The 16,813-nt window shown below is 48.7% G+C and overlaps 1 protein-coding gene across 1 annotated transcript in view; it reads left to right on the plus strand.

Annotated features, from left to right (window-relative positions):
* Positions 1–16,813, plus strand: part of COL22A1 (collagen type XXII alpha 1 chain) — a gene marked incomplete at both ends in the record, with an annotated part of 243,681 nt that overhangs the window by 182,104 nt on the left and 44,764 nt on the right. Inside the window, 4 exons of the mRNA XM_082600940.1 lie at positions 2,536–2,583; positions 8,771–8,884; positions 9,269–9,322; positions 15,975–16,028. Coding sequence (XP_082457066.1) covers positions 2,536–2,583; positions 8,771–8,884; positions 9,269–9,322; positions 15,975–16,028 — 270 coding nt within the window. The remainder of the gene's footprint in view (positions 1–2,535; positions 2,584–8,770; positions 8,885–9,268; positions 9,323–15,974; positions 16,029–16,813) is intronic.

Genomic DNA, 16,813 nt, shown 5'->3' on the forward strand with positions numbered 1-16,813 from the left:
CATGGATGACCGTGAGTGCTCTGAAATGCAGCAGGCGTTGCCACTGAGGGACGCTCAGGCAAACCTTGGTGTCCAGGTCTTGTAGGTGTGGTGTGCCTCCCTGGCTGGTCTTGGTTACTCCACCATCTCCAGCCGTCCCACGTGGCCCAAGGACCCCACCATAGATCACAGTGTTAGCATAAGTTATCTGCGTGGCCCAACACCCTGGGTAAACAAAGCCACTCTTATCGGGCAGGGCATTCCAAGGACTTAGAAGTTATCTCCCAGGAGCCAGCCAGGGCCGGACCTTTGGAACGTGCAGGCTTTGGACAACCCAGGCCTGCTGAGCTAAGCCTTTCCTACAGTCATCACCCCTCGGGGGGGTGGAGAGGGGGGCCTGCGGTGCTGCACCCCTAGAATCCCTGTCCTGGGAATCCCTCTGTCTAGCCTTGGGTTCTCTGGAAGCAGAGCCACTGGTGAGGATTCTTGTGCCAACTGATTGAGGTGAAAGCTGCCAGGATTGAAGCAAGCAGGGCGTGGTGGGGAAAAGGCAGTCGAAGTTGTGGGCTCAGCTGGAATCTAGGTTCATTCCCATCCTCCGGGGAGCGAGCGGCACCGCAGAGCTGGCCCCTCTCGAGTCAAGAGGCCGACGCCCTTACCCACCTCCATATCAGCTCATTATTGACCGTGTAATGTCTCTGTGTGACCTTCCAGCCAGCATCCCGGCAGCTGGTGGTTGGGCACACCAGGAGGGAAGGAGGGTCTAAGCAGGGCACAGACCATGCCTCCTACACCCCAGCACTTTCCACTCCTGTTCTCTTATCCCACCAACAGCCAGTTCCTCCAGAGCGAACATGGCGATCTCTGATGCATCCTGTGTCCACCTTCAGAAGCCCACCACCCACAACGGCCTTGCTCCTGTGTATTCAGACCTATCTTGTGAGACCCACAGAAATGGGCCACAACAGGACACTAACTGAATTATCCCCAAGGCCACGCTGTACCTAGACAGGGAACTCACTCCTTGTTCTCTCTGCTTTTCTAACTGATGCCCAGCCGTGCTAATAGAGCTCATTCTAACTCTACAAGGGGCTCAAATGACAGCAGAAAAATATTCCAAAGAATACAAGGCCAGCAGTGTGAAAGTGTCCCAATTTGAGCAATAGGAATCTTAGGTTATTAACTTCCCAGGGGAAAACATAAGGCGTCAAAATAAAAGCCCTCTCCCCCTTTTAAAGCTTTCATTAACGTGCCACAAGTTGGCCTTCCTCCTGAGGGTCGGTCCCAGGTAACTAAGGACGTCCTCGGCTTTGTTCAGCAGATGCAGCCCACGTGAGCTCTCCCTGCAGGCTAGTAGTTCCTTCAAAACCTCCAAACCTGAGCCAGTCCAACCCCAGTCTCTCTTGGGTGTCCTCTTGAAATAGACCAGAGCGTTGATAGAATACTTGAGCATTTCAACTCAGAAAACACAGGCATACGCCCAGCCACTGCCAAGATTATCCTATGCAAACATACACGATGCTACTGTCCCGTGGCTTTCTGTAGCCACAGGATGTGGCAGAAACCCCATGGGGCCAGGGAGAGGGGGTGGGTAGCCAGGGGAATTGTCTCGTTAAGAGGCTAGACTGGATTCATAATTCATAAACCCAAAGTCAGACTTGATCAGAAGGAATCAGCCACCACAAGTCCAATTGTGGCCACAGAGGAAAATCTGGAAAATCTAGAGGCAACTCTGCCACCTGCCCTCTGGAGAGTGGATTCTCTGGTACTCCTTTTCCACTGCACAATTTAGAAGTTTGCAAAATAGCACACCAGTCTCCCATTTCTTTCCTAAGAATCCCTTCCTCACTTTAGTGTCTGCCTTTGAGTTTCCATTTCCTTCCCAGCTTCCTGTCCCTTGAACCCCAGTGTGAGCCCAGCCTCTGCTCCGCTTGGGCTCCGCGCTGACCACAATCATCACATGCCATGTTCCAACTCACCATGGGTTTGAATGTGAAGTCAGTGACCCACAGACTCCAACACACCTTCAGAGGCTTCGTAATTACTCCTGATTTCTGAAATCTCCTTCCTGAAGTTAGAGACTTCCAACTTATAATGATGAATGAGGTTTAAAATGCTATTTCACCTACAAAAGCTGAAGAAATTGCTTTGGAATCATGCTAGATTGTGAATGACTAATAGCGACAGCTACTACCCATCTGGGGAATAAAGGGCCGTCCGCCCCTTTGTCTTCCACGGTACCCATAGGACCTATTGGTTTTGATGGAAGTGGGGAGGAGAGGCCACCAGGAGAAGAGAAGGGGCCAGAAGAAGGAGACCGGGGACCAGAAAGGCCGATGTCAGACTCAGGACTGGCAGCCCGTGCATTTGGGCTGCCAAGGCTTTCTGTGGCTCCCAAGCGTGGGGCGTAGGCAGGGCGCCTGTCATCCTATGCCTGGCACAACTTCGTCATGTGTTACAGCTTACATTTTGAAGGCTGCGTGCTGTCTAAAGCATGGAGTATGCAGTGTGCATGCATGTATGTACGTCTGTATTCATTGATTTTTATTTTGACAGGGCCCCTCTTCACTACTGTCTCCAGGGGACATAAATCTCTTGGTTAAGGTAAGAGCATAAAATAAATGTGCATGCGTTTTGAAAATGGTGATGGGGGGATTAGAGATCTCAATAATATGTGCTTTTCTTTTTGTCTGAACAACTGTGTTATAATATTAACAATGTTAGCAACATTTCTTGAGAACTCACTCACTGTGTGCCAGCAGCGTGCTAAAATCCACTGTCCAGTATGGCAGCCACTGGCCACGTGTGTCAATTTAAATGTAAGTTAATTAAAATTAAATGCAATTAGCAGTTGCAGTCCTTGGTCACACTAGCCACATTCCAAGTACTTACTCGCCACCTGTGGCTAGTGGCTACCTTATTGGACAATAAGATCCATCATCACAGGAAATCCTCCCAGGCAGTGCTATGCGAAATGCTTCCCGCGTGTCTCTTGTTTTATATCCACGATCACTCTCTGATGTTGGTACTATTTATGCTCTTGTTTTGCTTGTTAGAAACCTGAGTCGCTGTGAGGGTCAGTGACTTTTTTTTTTTTTTTTTTTGTGGTACGCGAGCCCCTCACTGCTGTGGCCTCTCCCGTGGCGGAGCACAGGCTCCGGACGCGCAGGCTCAGCGGCCATGGCTCACGGGCCTAGCTGCTCCGCAGCATGTGGGATCCTCCCAGACCGGGGCATGAACCCGTGTCCCCTGCATCGGCAGGCGGACTCTCAACCACTGCGCCACCAGGGAAGCCCAGGGTCAGTGACTTTATGGGACTAGAGTCCACTCCTCACTCATTCCAGAGGCTCACCTTTGACCCCACACAGGAGTGCATCCTGGAGTTCTGAGAGGACGCACGGGCAGAGTCAGACAGGCCGGGTGGGGTTTCTTCTGGGGCGAGGTCCAGAGTGCAGGTGCAGGGCGGTGGAGCCAGATCGGAGCGCGCGCTGCGCTCATGGTGCAAACCACGTGCGCCTTCTCCACGAGCGGCAGAAGATGCGAGTTCAGCACAGCTCTGCCGAGGTAGGCCATGGAGAGCTGGATGCCCAAGAGCCTGGCCAGGGACCTCGGCGCTTAAAGAGAGGAACTGGGGAAGGCTGTGAGCAAGACAGAGGCAGGATAAGGTTTGTGTTTCAGGAAGAGCAGTCCTGCGGCCGTGCGTGTGGAGGACCCTTGGCTGCCTCTGTTCCAAGCTTTTGTCTTAACTTCGGGTGAAGCTTGGCCTGGGATTCTGTGTGACCACCCTCTCCCTCACTTCCTGTTTTCTAAAAACCACTTGGGAGGTGTCGGAAAATACCTGGTTCTTGCATGAGAGCGAGGGAGGAGAACAAAAGGGAAAAGAAATCCTTCTCAGAAGCTTGGGCCTCTTCATCTCTTTATGCATTGAGATACCTTGATGGAAAATTATACATTTCATTGGAAAATGAGTAGTAATAGAGCAATCTTTCCTGATTTTCATTGACAAGAGGGAATTTTATGTTGTTTTTACAACAAGGACATGGCAAGAATTCATTATCTATTGATTCCAGCCTTGTTTAATACAGGCGTTTACGTTCTCGATCATTTTTTCCTAACTGTGTCCCGCTGGAAGGCCCTGGGTTTGCATCAGCCCCTGTCTTCCCCACCCCACAGCCTCACCAAGGATTTCAACCTCAAGGTGTCCCAGTCCTGATGGCAATGATAATAGGGGTGAATGCTGCATGGGTTAATGCTTTATGGCTACAGCGTTAAGATAGGTATTTAGTCAAATCGATACTTCTTACCTGCTAAAGGATGCAGCTGTGTTCCTCAGGGCACCCAGGAACCTCAGAGAGAATGTGAGCACCTACATTCAGGGAAGCACCTGAGGCTCCCTGGCCCTACAGAGCTGTTCTTTGCCTGGCAACCCTGTGGACAAGAGCCTGGGCTCTGCGGGTTTGCCCAGGTCTGTGAAGTCAGCTGTCTTAGCTCCCTGTTTTATAATCACCTGCTGCCGTCTTAATGATGATCTGGTCCAGGTGGGCTGGTGGCAGGACCCTCTCTTGCTAAGAAGGTATCTTTTATTACAGAAAATTTGCCTCATTCTGATAGTTGGAAAACTGCCTGGTTAGAAACTTTGCCTCCTAAGAGTTCCTGTTTAATGAACTTCCATAGTTGGATCTGTGCCCGGGGAGGTCATCCTCAGGGCCTCTCCACTAGGTGATTCCCTGGGATAAATATTACCTCACCCTATCCTCAGCAACACCCCAGTGGGTGGGTACTATTATGTGCTGCATTTGACAGGGCAGGAGATTGGGCCCAGAGGGATCAGTCACTTGTTCAAGGCAACAGAGCTGGCTGGGGGCAGAGCGAAGACTCAGACCCCGTGTGACCAACTCCACGTCCCGTGCTCTAGCCCCTCTGCTCTCCGACTTCCTCTTTGCGTGTGTCTGAGCTTCCTGACAGCTGCCTGACGAAGGACAGTCAGTAGTGAGTTTCTGGCCTGTCACCTGGAGGTTTGAAATGTAGGCTCCACAACCCTTTGGCATGAATCTGCAGTGAGGATTCAGGAATCCAGCAAGAACTTGCATGAGATGATCTGGAGGTGATTTCTACGCCTGGCAGAGCCTACAGCATTCCTCCAGTTGTACACATTTGATTGAGCGCTTGCTTGATATGCTGTCCTACACCAAATACAGTGACACAGCCAGCCGGCTTTGCTGAAAATGTCTCAGGAAAAAGGAAGGGGATGGAGGCGAGAGGGAGTCTGTATTTACAGATTGGATCCCTGCAACGTGCTAAATGCTTCACATGTGTTATTTCAGTCTCACATCCCTCTCCTAAGGTAGGAGAACGATCCTTATTAACAGTTACGGAAATAGACTCAAAGGGACTAAGTGACTTGCCTGAGATGACTCAGTGGAAAAGTTGGGAGTCAGTATTGATGATCAGGGGCATCTGATCTGCCAGCGGGACAAAGCAACAGATTTAGGGAGGAAAGTAACAACTGAAACCACAGTGACACATGTAGCAGCTGAAATTCCTGTTCTGTCACCGTGTGCCAGGCATGGCACCAGGCGTTTTCCATTCATTATCTCATGTATTTCTCCCCAGACTCTGAGGTTCTCATCTCACAGATAAGGGACTGAGGCTCGGAGAGGTGAAGCCGTGATCCCAAGTGGGCAGAGGCTTTGGTGGGGTCTGGGCAAGCCCGTCTAGCTGGAAGCAGAACCCTGGCTAGTGACAGGGAGGGAGAAATTTCCCCCTATAATCCCTCTGGAGTTCTTGTGGCCAGACTAATAATGAAATTGACACACGACATTAACAGAAGAAGATTAAATACATTTTAATTTGTGCACATGGAGGTCTCATAGAAATGGGATCTAAGGTGTGGCCAAAACAGGCAGCTTTTATACTTTTTGGATAAAGAAACAATACATTTGTGAGGAATTGACAGGGCAAAGAAACTTGGGCTTTGGGTCCTTAATTAGTGAAGAATCTAGGGAAGGGATATGGGAACAGATGTATACATATAACTGATTCACTTTGTTATAAAGCAGAAACTAATAAAAAAAAAGAATCTAAACGGAGCTTGGACTTAGGGTAGTAAATTTAAAAAGGTTTGTTCATGCAGGCTTTTCCGCCTTGAAATCCCTGTTTCTGGGGATAAAGTAGTTGTTCTACTTCCAAATGCAGGGAGGGTACTTTTCACATTAGAGGTTTATTTCTTGCTTTCAGGGAGACAGACAGAAGGGCCAGTGTCCCTCTTGCACTGGCCATTTCTTACGTATCTTTAGTTCAAAATTATATGCTATTGAGACATTTTGGGGCAGCCCACCCTGGGCCCCAACGCTAGTGTCAAGGCATTTCCGGTAGCCCAGGTCAGGAGGGACTGGGGGCCCCAGGTGCACAGGAGCCAAAGTGAGCATTGGTGGGACAGCAGATGGGGGGCTGGTCTTGCCCTGTGCTCATTGGATTCCAGAGCCTGATCCAGCCCCCTCACTGGCAAGTCTGGGGGCTGCTGGGGGCTGTTCTGGTCATCAGGGAACAATCCTACACAGAATGTGTGACTAAGACACACCCAGGCTGAGTTACCCACGCCACAAGTGGAAAAGAAATTGGAAAGTAGTGATGTTTTGTATTTGCTCAGATACAATTTCTTTATGTTGTGGATCCCGCTGCAAAGAATGGTTCCCAATCACTCTTGCACCCACCAAGTCCAAAAAATCTCATCCTGTGCGTATTGTTGCCATGTTTGACGGCTGTATCTCATTTTAAGGAACTATAGAGAAGGTCTAGGAATAGATGAGATAGGTGAGTTCCTTCCAAGTCTGCCACTCTTCCAAACAAAAAACAGCAACTGGAAACAGTATCCTTCAGCTTCTCTCACCTGCCATTTCTTCATGTAGCCCAACATTTGGTACTCCTCATCCTCCAAAAACATTCAACCAGCATCTGAAACCACCACTAAAGGAAGATGACACTGGGTGCCAGAAGGTCAGTGGCCGGTTGGTTGGTGGTTGGTCGGGTCGGCTGGTTCCCTCATTTATGGAACTCATGCTCTGCGGAAGGTGATTTGCTACAGAGTGGACGTCCAAAGATAAAGCAACTCTACCTCTGTTCTCAGAGAGCTGACACTTTTTTGCCTGGTAGGGAGGGCTTGGAGCTATAAACAAATCTCCTCAATAGTGAGACAGGTGCTTCCATAGCAGGAATTCCTGGGTCCGTGGGAGCAGGAACATATCCCCAGTGTGAAGCCATCAGGAAGGCTTCTTGGAGTAGGACACTGCTAAAGAATCTTCAAATATTGAGTAGGAGTAAGTACCTAAAAGGAAGGTGGACCGTTCAGAGTTGCTTTTTTGATGATGAAAGCCCTTCCATCCTGAATTAGAGACCGATTTGTTTTTTGGGGTTTATTTTTATTTTTATTTTTTATTTTTTTATTTTTATTTATTTTTTATTTTTTTGCTGTACGCGGGCCTCTCACTATTGTGGCCTCTCCCGTTGTGGAGCACAGGCTCCGGACGCGCAGGCTCAGCGGCCATGGCTCACGGGCCCAGCCGCTCCGCGGCATGTGGGACCTTCCCGGACTGGGGCACGAACCCGTGTCCCCTGCATAGGCAGGCGGACTCTCAACCACTGCGCCACCAGGGAAGCCCTAGAGACCGATTTGAATGCCAAGTCACCTGGAACATCAGCTCATTGAATATGAACAAGTCTTTGCCGATCTCTCCAGTGGAGCATCCCGGAAGCCTAGTTAATGCGTTTGTTTGTGTCAGTTGTACATGGAACCATGAGCCCTTCAAGACGTGTGCTCGTTGTGGTCTCAAAGCAGAAAAGCACCGTGCCTAACAGGGAGGGAGCTGCTGGGTGGATACATGAATTCATAATAGCCCAAAGCACTGGGAATGATCTGCCACTGTTCTGAGAGGCCTCTTTGTTTTATCTCATTGAACCCTTATAGCAGGGAGAGAAGAGGGGAGGAAGAGAGTGAGGATTAGAGAGAAGGGCGTGGAAGGAGCATACCAAGCCCCTGGGGTGTGACACGGATGAGAGTGTGGTCAAGCCTGTGAATTTTATTTGGTGTTTACTGTGCTCCAAAATGTAAGATCTGGGGAGGACGCAGACAAGCCGGAGAACCTGTTCTCTGGGCTGAGAACTTTACGTTCACTCCAGGGACAGCACTTACCTGCCTCAAAGGAGTGGAGCAAAGGTCCATTCCGAGGAACAGTTATTAAATGCCTTCTCTGAACAAAGAATAATGCCAGGCACGGTGAGACTTGGTGTGTGTGTCACAGCAGGAGACTCCCAAGGGTGGGTGCCTGTTGCTTTCTTGTTTTTGCTGCTTTGTTCAGAAACCTCTTGGGCAAACCCACCAGACAGAGAATGCAGTTCCCAGCTCTGTCTGGTCTCTAGTCTTAGGGACAGAGCATGCTGTCTTTAACAGGACTAAATGTTTGCATTAAATCTGTACTGTGAATGTTTTCAGATGCTCACAGACATTGGTACATCTTCGCTTTCGACATCCTCATCTTGGGCTACATTTCAGCAGTCTGGCCAGAAGTAGGGAGAAATGCGGTAATAATCCAGATATATCAGATGTATCAGTGCTGAAATCTAATTTAAGACCAAGAGAGAAAAATGCAAAGTTTGACACAAGCTGTGTGGGTAGTGACTCAATCCACCTGTTTCCTTTTCATCATTTGCTGGCTTCTTCCTGTTTGGAAAGGTAGGAACCATGGGCCACCTTTTGTTTTATAAGTAACTATACTGTTTCTGCTCTTTTTCTCAGGATGTGTGCAATGACTGTCCCCCAGGTCCCCCAGGCCTCCCTGGTCTGCCAGGTTTTAAAGGGGACAAAGGTCTCCCGGGAAAGCCAGGGAGAGAAGGCACAGAAGGGAAAAAGGTAAGGAGAAAAGGGGAAACTTAGTTTTTGTCACTGTAATGGAATACATCACCTGGGAGACCTCAGCACCGCGTCTCGGGGACACAAGGGGGGATTCTACGCAAGGGCACAGAAGCGGGAGGTAGGGCCATGGGGCCCTTGGGGACTGGCTCTCATACCAGCTGCCACATTGGTGGTGGGTGACGGCCATGAACGCACAGCCGCCCACCTACACCCTTTGCTCAGACACGCGGTAGGGTGGGGCAAGGGACAGGGAAGGCGGTGGGAAGTCAGTGAGTGCATGTGTAAGAGGATGGCTTGCCGATGACTCTGGGCATGGGCTCCAGACACTCATTCTTGCTGTTTTGTTTTGTTTTGTTTTCTTCCCCATTATTCCTGCTGCAGGGAGATGCTGGACCCAGAGGCCTCCCAGGGCCCCCAGGAATAGGTGGACCACAGGTCAGTGAGCTTTCATAAAAATCATGTGCGTTTATTCTCATCTCACTGGTGAACCGACGTTTGAGGAAGAGGGACGTCCAGTGGAAAGGAACAATGATTTTAAAATCAGAAAATCCAAGTTCAGGTTCTCTCCTTAGCACTGACTGTCTCAGTGACCATGGGAAGGGGCCCTTGAACTTGTTGAGTCTTAGATTGCTCATAGACAAATACTTGAGTGGCTGAAAGTATAGATGAGCTACGAGATAGGAATGTGTAGTGCTGGTTAAGACATGAGCTTTGGGGTCAGACAGCTCCGAACTCGAGTCCCACCCGAGTTGAGTCTTTGGAGCTGTGTGACCTTAGGCAAAATTCTTGACCTCTCTGGGCCTCAATTTCTCCACCCACTAACGATGTGAATAAAAACAACTTCAGAGAGAGGGAAGAGTTGCACAATATCATACATAAAAAGAACTTGGGGGCTTCCCTGGTGGCGCAGTGGTTGAGAGTCCACCTGCCGATGCCGGGGACACGGGTTCGTGCCCCGGTCCAGGAGGATCCCACATGCCATGGAGCGGCTGGGCCCGTGAGCCATGGCCGCTGGGCCTGCGCATCCGGAGTCTGTGCTCCGCAAGGGGAGAGGCCACAACAGTGAGAAGCCTGCGTACCGCAAAAAAAAAAAAGGCAAGGAAGCAAACAAATATGGTGGTGTGACAGCAAAGCCAGGGGCCGGTGGGGTATCAGGATGGAAAACAGCCAGATCTCCCAGGCCCTGGCTGGCAGGTTAGACATCTAGTTGTTATCCAGAGACACTGAAGTTTTATAGGGTTTTGACAAACCTAAGGCTCCTGCTTCAGGAACTATAGATGTCAGGTCTCAGTGTAGATGGAGCAAGAGATTCTGCCCGGGGGCAGTGTTAGGTTAAGAGACGCCAGCAGAGCCTAGCATCCTCTGTGCTATTTGCTGAGGATTTTACCCTTCTTTTCTGGGGTCATAAACCGAGGCTAACCCCTTTGCCTGGAGGATTCTGCAGTGGGTAATTTCAGCTGATCCTCAGCCCTTGTTGTCATCTTGCCAGCTGCTGGGTGCCACCTCTACCATGGAATGACCTTTATTCAGAGAAACAAACGCCAATCAATTACGCAGATAAGGCGTTCCCTCCACTGAGTAGGAATCGTTTTGTCTGTCAGCCCGACTGCTCCTGCAGGGTTGGTGTCTTGGGACACGTGCTCTGCCTTTGTTCCTTTAAAATGCCCTTCAAGGGAGGGTTTGTTCCTTTACAGAGTCAGAGGAAGCCAAAGAAAGCCTCCACCCGGAAAAAGGACAGAAATTAGTGCTGCATCTGAAAGACGGGGGTTTTCCCCCCTCTTGGAAGTCCATGGTGACTGTGAGAAGTTCTCAGGGTCCACACTACAGGATGAGCCCCCAGGGACTGCAGGACACACTGTGCCTGGTGTGTTAAGGGCCAGTTTACCCGCGTTACACTGTTGTCTCCTGCGATGGTGAGCATCGTCCTAGGAAGTGGAGATGTCGTTCCACTTTGCAGAGCAGGAAACTAAGGTGGAGCAAGATTAAATGCCAGTATTACAGAACTAGTAGGTGGTGTAGCCGAGGTGAATCCCTGCCTGTCCAGCTCCAGGAGCCGCACTAGTTACTATGCTGTTATACCCCCGGTAACGCTGCCACCGCCGGCAGCACCAAGGACAGCTCCCCGCGGGGGAGCCTAGCTTCTACCTGCACTGTCTCCCTACAGACCCTGTAATAGCTTCCCCCTACCGCCACCTATTGCTGGGAAGGTGAGCTGCAGAGGATTTAAGTATCTCATCTGAGGACTCACAGGCTTGCCCTGGTTCTTGGCTTCAAATTCAAGCCTGTCTCTGTGCTCTTCATGCCACGCCCCTCTCCAGAAAGCAGCACAGAGGAGTGTTTCCGTTCCTTTCTGTTGAGCCTCAGTTATCAAACAGGATCTCTGCCAGACCTGCGGACACCAGGATGAATCTGTAAATTGAAAATGCTGCCCACAGTGGAGCATGTATGGTCATTGTTAGCGTCCTTCTATAACCAAAGGCCCTGGGTGTTCATTGGTCACATGCATCATCAAGAAGGTTTGATTTGCTTCATTGTGTGCGATGGTGATTCCAGCGTCTGGGAAATCAGCCTCCCCAGGATTTTTCTCGCAGATTTGCAGCTGCTCTCTTTGGCTGCTGGGTCTGGAGAGGTTAATGTCACCGTCAAATCCAGAGCTTTCGAACTGCCTAAGACACTGCCTCTAAGAGGTAGGGTCTGGAGATACAGTGGCTGTTGTTATGATTACAGTCCACGTAGAGGACGAAGGAGCAAGATGGTAATCAGAACGTGATTTTCTGGAAAGGCGGTTTTCTGCAGAGTCAGATGCAATAGCGCCTTCCAGTTTGGAAGTGCCGCTTATCCTATCCTTCATGAAAAAGATGGTTTTCTTCTCGTCCACGTGTCCACCAGTCATGTAATGGGAACTGCAGGGACTGGAGATGCTAAATGAGCAGAAGCCGCCAACCCCCATCCCCCCACTGCCTTGGAGGTTCTGGATGATTCTGGGAGCAGAGATAATACCTCCTCTGCTGTTACTAGAACTGCCAGAAAAGGCCCTGGAATCCCATTCTTCCCAGAAGGCAACCCAGAGCCGCTTAGTCCCTGCTGTCTTCAGGAGAGGCCTCTTTTCACCCACATGTGCCTCAGTCCTGAAATATTCTCACCACGCATGCCCTTAAACAGCTCCCTTCCACGTCAGGAGGAAGAGGTAGGTCAGACGTGGGCCATGCTTCCTAAGGCCTGATGTGTTGGAGAAGAAAGATCTACAAGGTCACGACTCTTAGAAAAATCAGACTGGGGCTGAGGCCGCCGAGAGCAGTGAGGGGTCCGTGATTCTCCAGCCCGGTTCTGCCTCTTGGTAGCTGAGTGAACTGCGCTCACTAATTAGAAGACTTGGGCAACTTTGACTTTTCTGAACCTGGGGGTCCCTCATCTGTAAAAGAAGAACTACGTGGCTCATCTCACAGAGAGGATGTGACACTTAAAACAAGGAAACATTTACAAAGCACCAGGCATGGTGCCGCTCGTAGGAAATGTGAGATGCGTGTAACTGTGGCAGGTCCTCATGATTGTTCCTCTATCTGAGTTAAAAACAACTGTAACAGATTTCCAGGAGAAGAGTTCAATGATTTTAAGGAAAATAATGCCATGGGGGCAGAGGTCACCTGTGAAGGCCACCTGGAGTGGGAGGTGGGATTTTAGTTGCATTGGAAAGTTAGGCAGCGCTTTGCCAGGCATTCTTGGGGAAGAGTTTTCTAGGCAGAGAAACAGCAGGCACAATTTCAGGGACAGGGCTTAATCTGAGAATAGCAGAGACTTACTAATTTAAGAAAGTTTAGGCCCTGCTCTCAACAGTTTGTAAACTCCTGGAGAGAATTACCTGTTTGATGGATTCCCAAAAGCCAGCATCCTTAGAGCAGCCTCTGCTAGGAACGTAACCTCTAAATAATTGTTACATTATGCACTTAGCAAATGATGGTGTTGAGGAAATATACTTAAAAACTAAACAGAATCTCCTCCCAAACCAGAAAACCTGTCCACAAGGAAAAGAAGGGAAATAACTTTATTTTTGTACAAACATTAAGCCAGAGTATTATAAGGCATCACAGGCAATTTTGCTAAGAGATTGTAAAGACAAAGAAATCTCACCCTTTTCTGTGGCTAAGCAGCCATGACCCATGATGTGTGCGTCCTCAGGATGAACAACAACTAGTTCCCATGTAAGAGGACCGTGTAGCACCATTTGCCATGTTCATCCGAATTCACCTGGTAATCGGAGTGCCCGTCTGCTTTAGTGAATTCGTTTTGTACAAAAGAAAATCAAACTTCTCTTTGCAGCTTGGAACGAGGGACCGCGAAGTTAGACTCCTTCTTTCCTTTAGAACCCGGGAGATGGGGCTTTATTTTCCTTGTTGATTACACTTCAAAGAGATGTTCCCACGTCCTTGAGAAAGACTTTCCTGGGTCCTAGAGCTGGCAAAAGGCTTATTCAGCTTTGAAAAGGGCTTACATACATTTCAAAGAGACAGAGAAAGAACGCACAGTGTCAAGTCTTCTGAAGTAAATGCTCTAATACAAGGGCTTGTGGTGGGAGTTTCTTCCCTTCTTTTCAACGGGAAAAATGAAGCCCTTCCATTGGACCCTCAATAAGCATGTACTGAAGAGAGCTGAGCTAGCAAAGTAGTAAACTCGTAACGTCCCTGGAATGTAAACTCCAGGTGGGCAGGTGGTTTTTTGGTTTTGTTGTTTCTAATCTGTTTTGGTTTTTTTTTGATTGCTGTATTCTCGGTGCATAGAAAGAGTCCCAGAACATGGTCAGCAAGGTCAGTTGAGCTTCTAGACTATAAATCTAGTGCTCTTGACATTATAAAACCAATGGGACAAGGCATCATGACCTAGGAAAATAACCAGGAAAGTAACTTAGTCAGGAGGAGGCAGTTTGGATACAGACAGATCTGGATTAGATGCCAAATCTTGTTTCTTATTACCTGTGTGACCTCAGGCGAATCACTTCATCTCTCTGGTCTTCAGATTTCTTATCTCTATGCTCTGGTAATAACCCCTACCTCACTGAGTAGTTTTCCTGGCTAAATTAGATAACGTAGACATATTAAATACTGCTTTGCATCAGCTCAGGATATACACAAAGAAATGCATGAAGTGGGATCTCATGTGGACGCCCTGGAAGAGCAGCCGGCAGAGTAGGGGCTCTGTAAATGTCAGTCCTCTTTTCTGGAAGAAAGTGAGTCAGGCTTGGGGGTGGCTGTGTTTGCTTTGATCCCCAGCTGCGGTGAAGAAGGAGACAAGGACAACTGTGGAGGTCCTTGAGCTGCTGCCATTTAGTTGCTGTGAGATGAGGGTTGAAACCATTCTAAGCCCACACTGAGGACTGGACATTGAAAGGAAACCATTTACTTCTAAGGCAGTCGTCCTAAATGTTGGAGGAGCAGTGTGCTCTTCTGTCACTTCTTTTCACTGAGATCATAAAGTGGCCTGCAGACAGTGCTGGCTTTATAGATTTTAAAACAGTAGACGTAATGACATGCAAACGTGTTGGAACAAATGCTCTTCCCCTCTGAACCTGTTTTTTTTTTCCTCTACACAAAAGCATTTGGCACTTTACAGGCATTAATTAGATCACCTAACCCTCCCAATATACCCAAGGGAGGCAGCCAGGGTGTTATTAGGTAGTTACTGTCATCAGTGAACTGCTGATGTGGTACAACAGTCTGGATGGGAAGACGACTGGGCGTGATGTTTCACTGAGAGAGTTGCAGGTTCTGGACCTGGACCCTCGTAGACTGACCTGCCCCCTCGCATCCTTCATTTACGGAATGAAGAAACAGAGCAAAAAAGGGACATGATCTTCTGCAAGATGCAAAGATAAGGGAGGACAGGCCTGGAAACACAGCCAAGGTTGACTAATTGCCAACGACTTCTTTCACTGCATAATACATTCTTTTAAAGGACCTGAAATGTTTTTGTTTAATAACATTTTACTGGAATGTACTTGTTAACATACTAAACACAGGGCCAAAGAGGTGGCAGTTAAGAGAGGTTGGAACCTTTGAATGTTACTTTCAGGATTAGTGTGTAAAGCTATATTTTTGGTAGCTCGCATGCTATGTCTTGATGACCGTGATAATGAAGATGATGGTGCTGTGAAGGAGGGGAGGAGGAGGAGAATGACAGAGGTGCCAGCAGTGAATGTTGTAGTGATGGCGGGGGTGATGATGATGATTGGTATGAGGGGAGGCTAGTGGTTGTGATGGTGATGATGTCATAATGACAGCAGCAGTGATGGTGACAGTGATGATGACGGTGGTGACGGTCACAGTGATAATTATGAAGAGGATGATGATAGCTGATGCTTACTGAGAGCTAACACTGAAGCCATCACTAGTCTACTTTGTCGATTTCAGTTCATTTAATCCTCACAACAACACTGTGAGTCTACTGTTACCATTCTCATTTTAGAAGTAGGAAACAGAGAGTTGAAACAACCTGCCCAATGACACACAATTAATAAGTGACAAAGCCAGGATTCAAATACAAAACAGTAAAAAATAATAATTATATTTATTGCACTCTTACTATATCCTGAGCTCTATGCTAAGTGTTTTCCATGTATTATTTGATTTTATTCTCCCCATATTTCATGAGGGGGGCAATCATTACTCTATTTTGTAGATTAAAAAAGCTACAACTCAGAGTTTAAATGACCTGCTCAAGGTCCCACAGCTAGTTTGGGCCTACAGCACAAACTTGATAAGAAATTGAGGAAGGGGCTTCCCTAGTGGCGCAGTGGTTGAGAGTCCACCTGCCGATGCAGGGGACGCGGGTTCGTGCCCTGGTCCGGGAAGATCCCACATGCCGCGGAGCGGCTGGGCCCGTGAGCCATGGCCGCTGGGCCTGCGCGTCCGGAGCCTGTGCTCCGCGACGGGAGAGGCCGTGGCAGTGAGAGGCCCGCGTACCGCAAAAAAAAAAAAAAAAGAAATTGAGGAAGAATGAGAGAATGAATGCATTGCAAAAGTTTTCTTCTGCAATGTAGCGCTAGCAAAATTTTCAGTAATGTTCTTTTCTTTTCTTTCTTTTTTTTTCTCCTAAGGGAAATAAAGGAGAACGTGGTGCAGATGGTGAGATTGGACAGAAAGGTGATCAGGTAAAAACTTATTTTACAGTGAAACATTCACCCTGAAGAACCATCACTATTTTTCCTAGGTAACTTTCATTCCACCGTTTCTGCAGTCATTTCTTGTCTCTTCTTTGCCTTTGGTAGGATGTATTTTTAAATCATGTTTTCATGGTTTCCACCTTGGTTCACTGTCACACCCCCCTTCCCCAGTTATCCGAGGAGCCTACCTTTTCTTTCCTTTAAAAACACGTATTTGTACTCGTTTACTTTCAGTGCTTCTTGCTCGCTGAACTGGCCGTCATTCATTACAAAGTGCAAAACGCCCCCTTCTTTCTTCCGGCCCACCCACCGCTTCTGTTGTATGGCTCTCACTGTGTGAGCTAAAGTGCTTCATAGACACCCCTTCTCTGCTCAGGGCCCATCCAGCCCTGCTGGACCGCTGATCCAAATGCATTGTAAGATTGTTCCCATGTGCATCTGAACACTGTGTCCCATTCGTCTCCAATCCAGGGCTACCAGCTCGTCCTGCACTCTCAGGTCCTCAGCCTCTAACAGCCTTTAAGCCCTTTAAACTGGCTACTCTGCCTGTGCCTTGCTGCTGTCCCTCTTTTCCCTCTTTTCCTGTGTTCTCTCCCTCCTGCCCTTCCCCTTTCCTGCGAAGTCTTCTATCCGTCTCTCGGTCGGTACTCATCATAAACCAGCCCCGTGCCAGGCCCCGCACCAGGCTCTGAGATACAGGATGAGTGTTGGGCAAATCCCTAACCTCACAGGGCTTTTCATTCAATGACAGGGTGAGGCATGTGAGCAGAGGA

This window comes from Mesoplodon mirus (assembly GCF_964341445.2).
Source record: "Mesoplodon mirus genome assembly, chromosome: 16".
Taxonomy (NCBI): Eukaryota; Metazoa; Chordata; class Mammalia; order Artiodactyla; family Ziphiidae; genus Mesoplodon; species Mesoplodon mirus.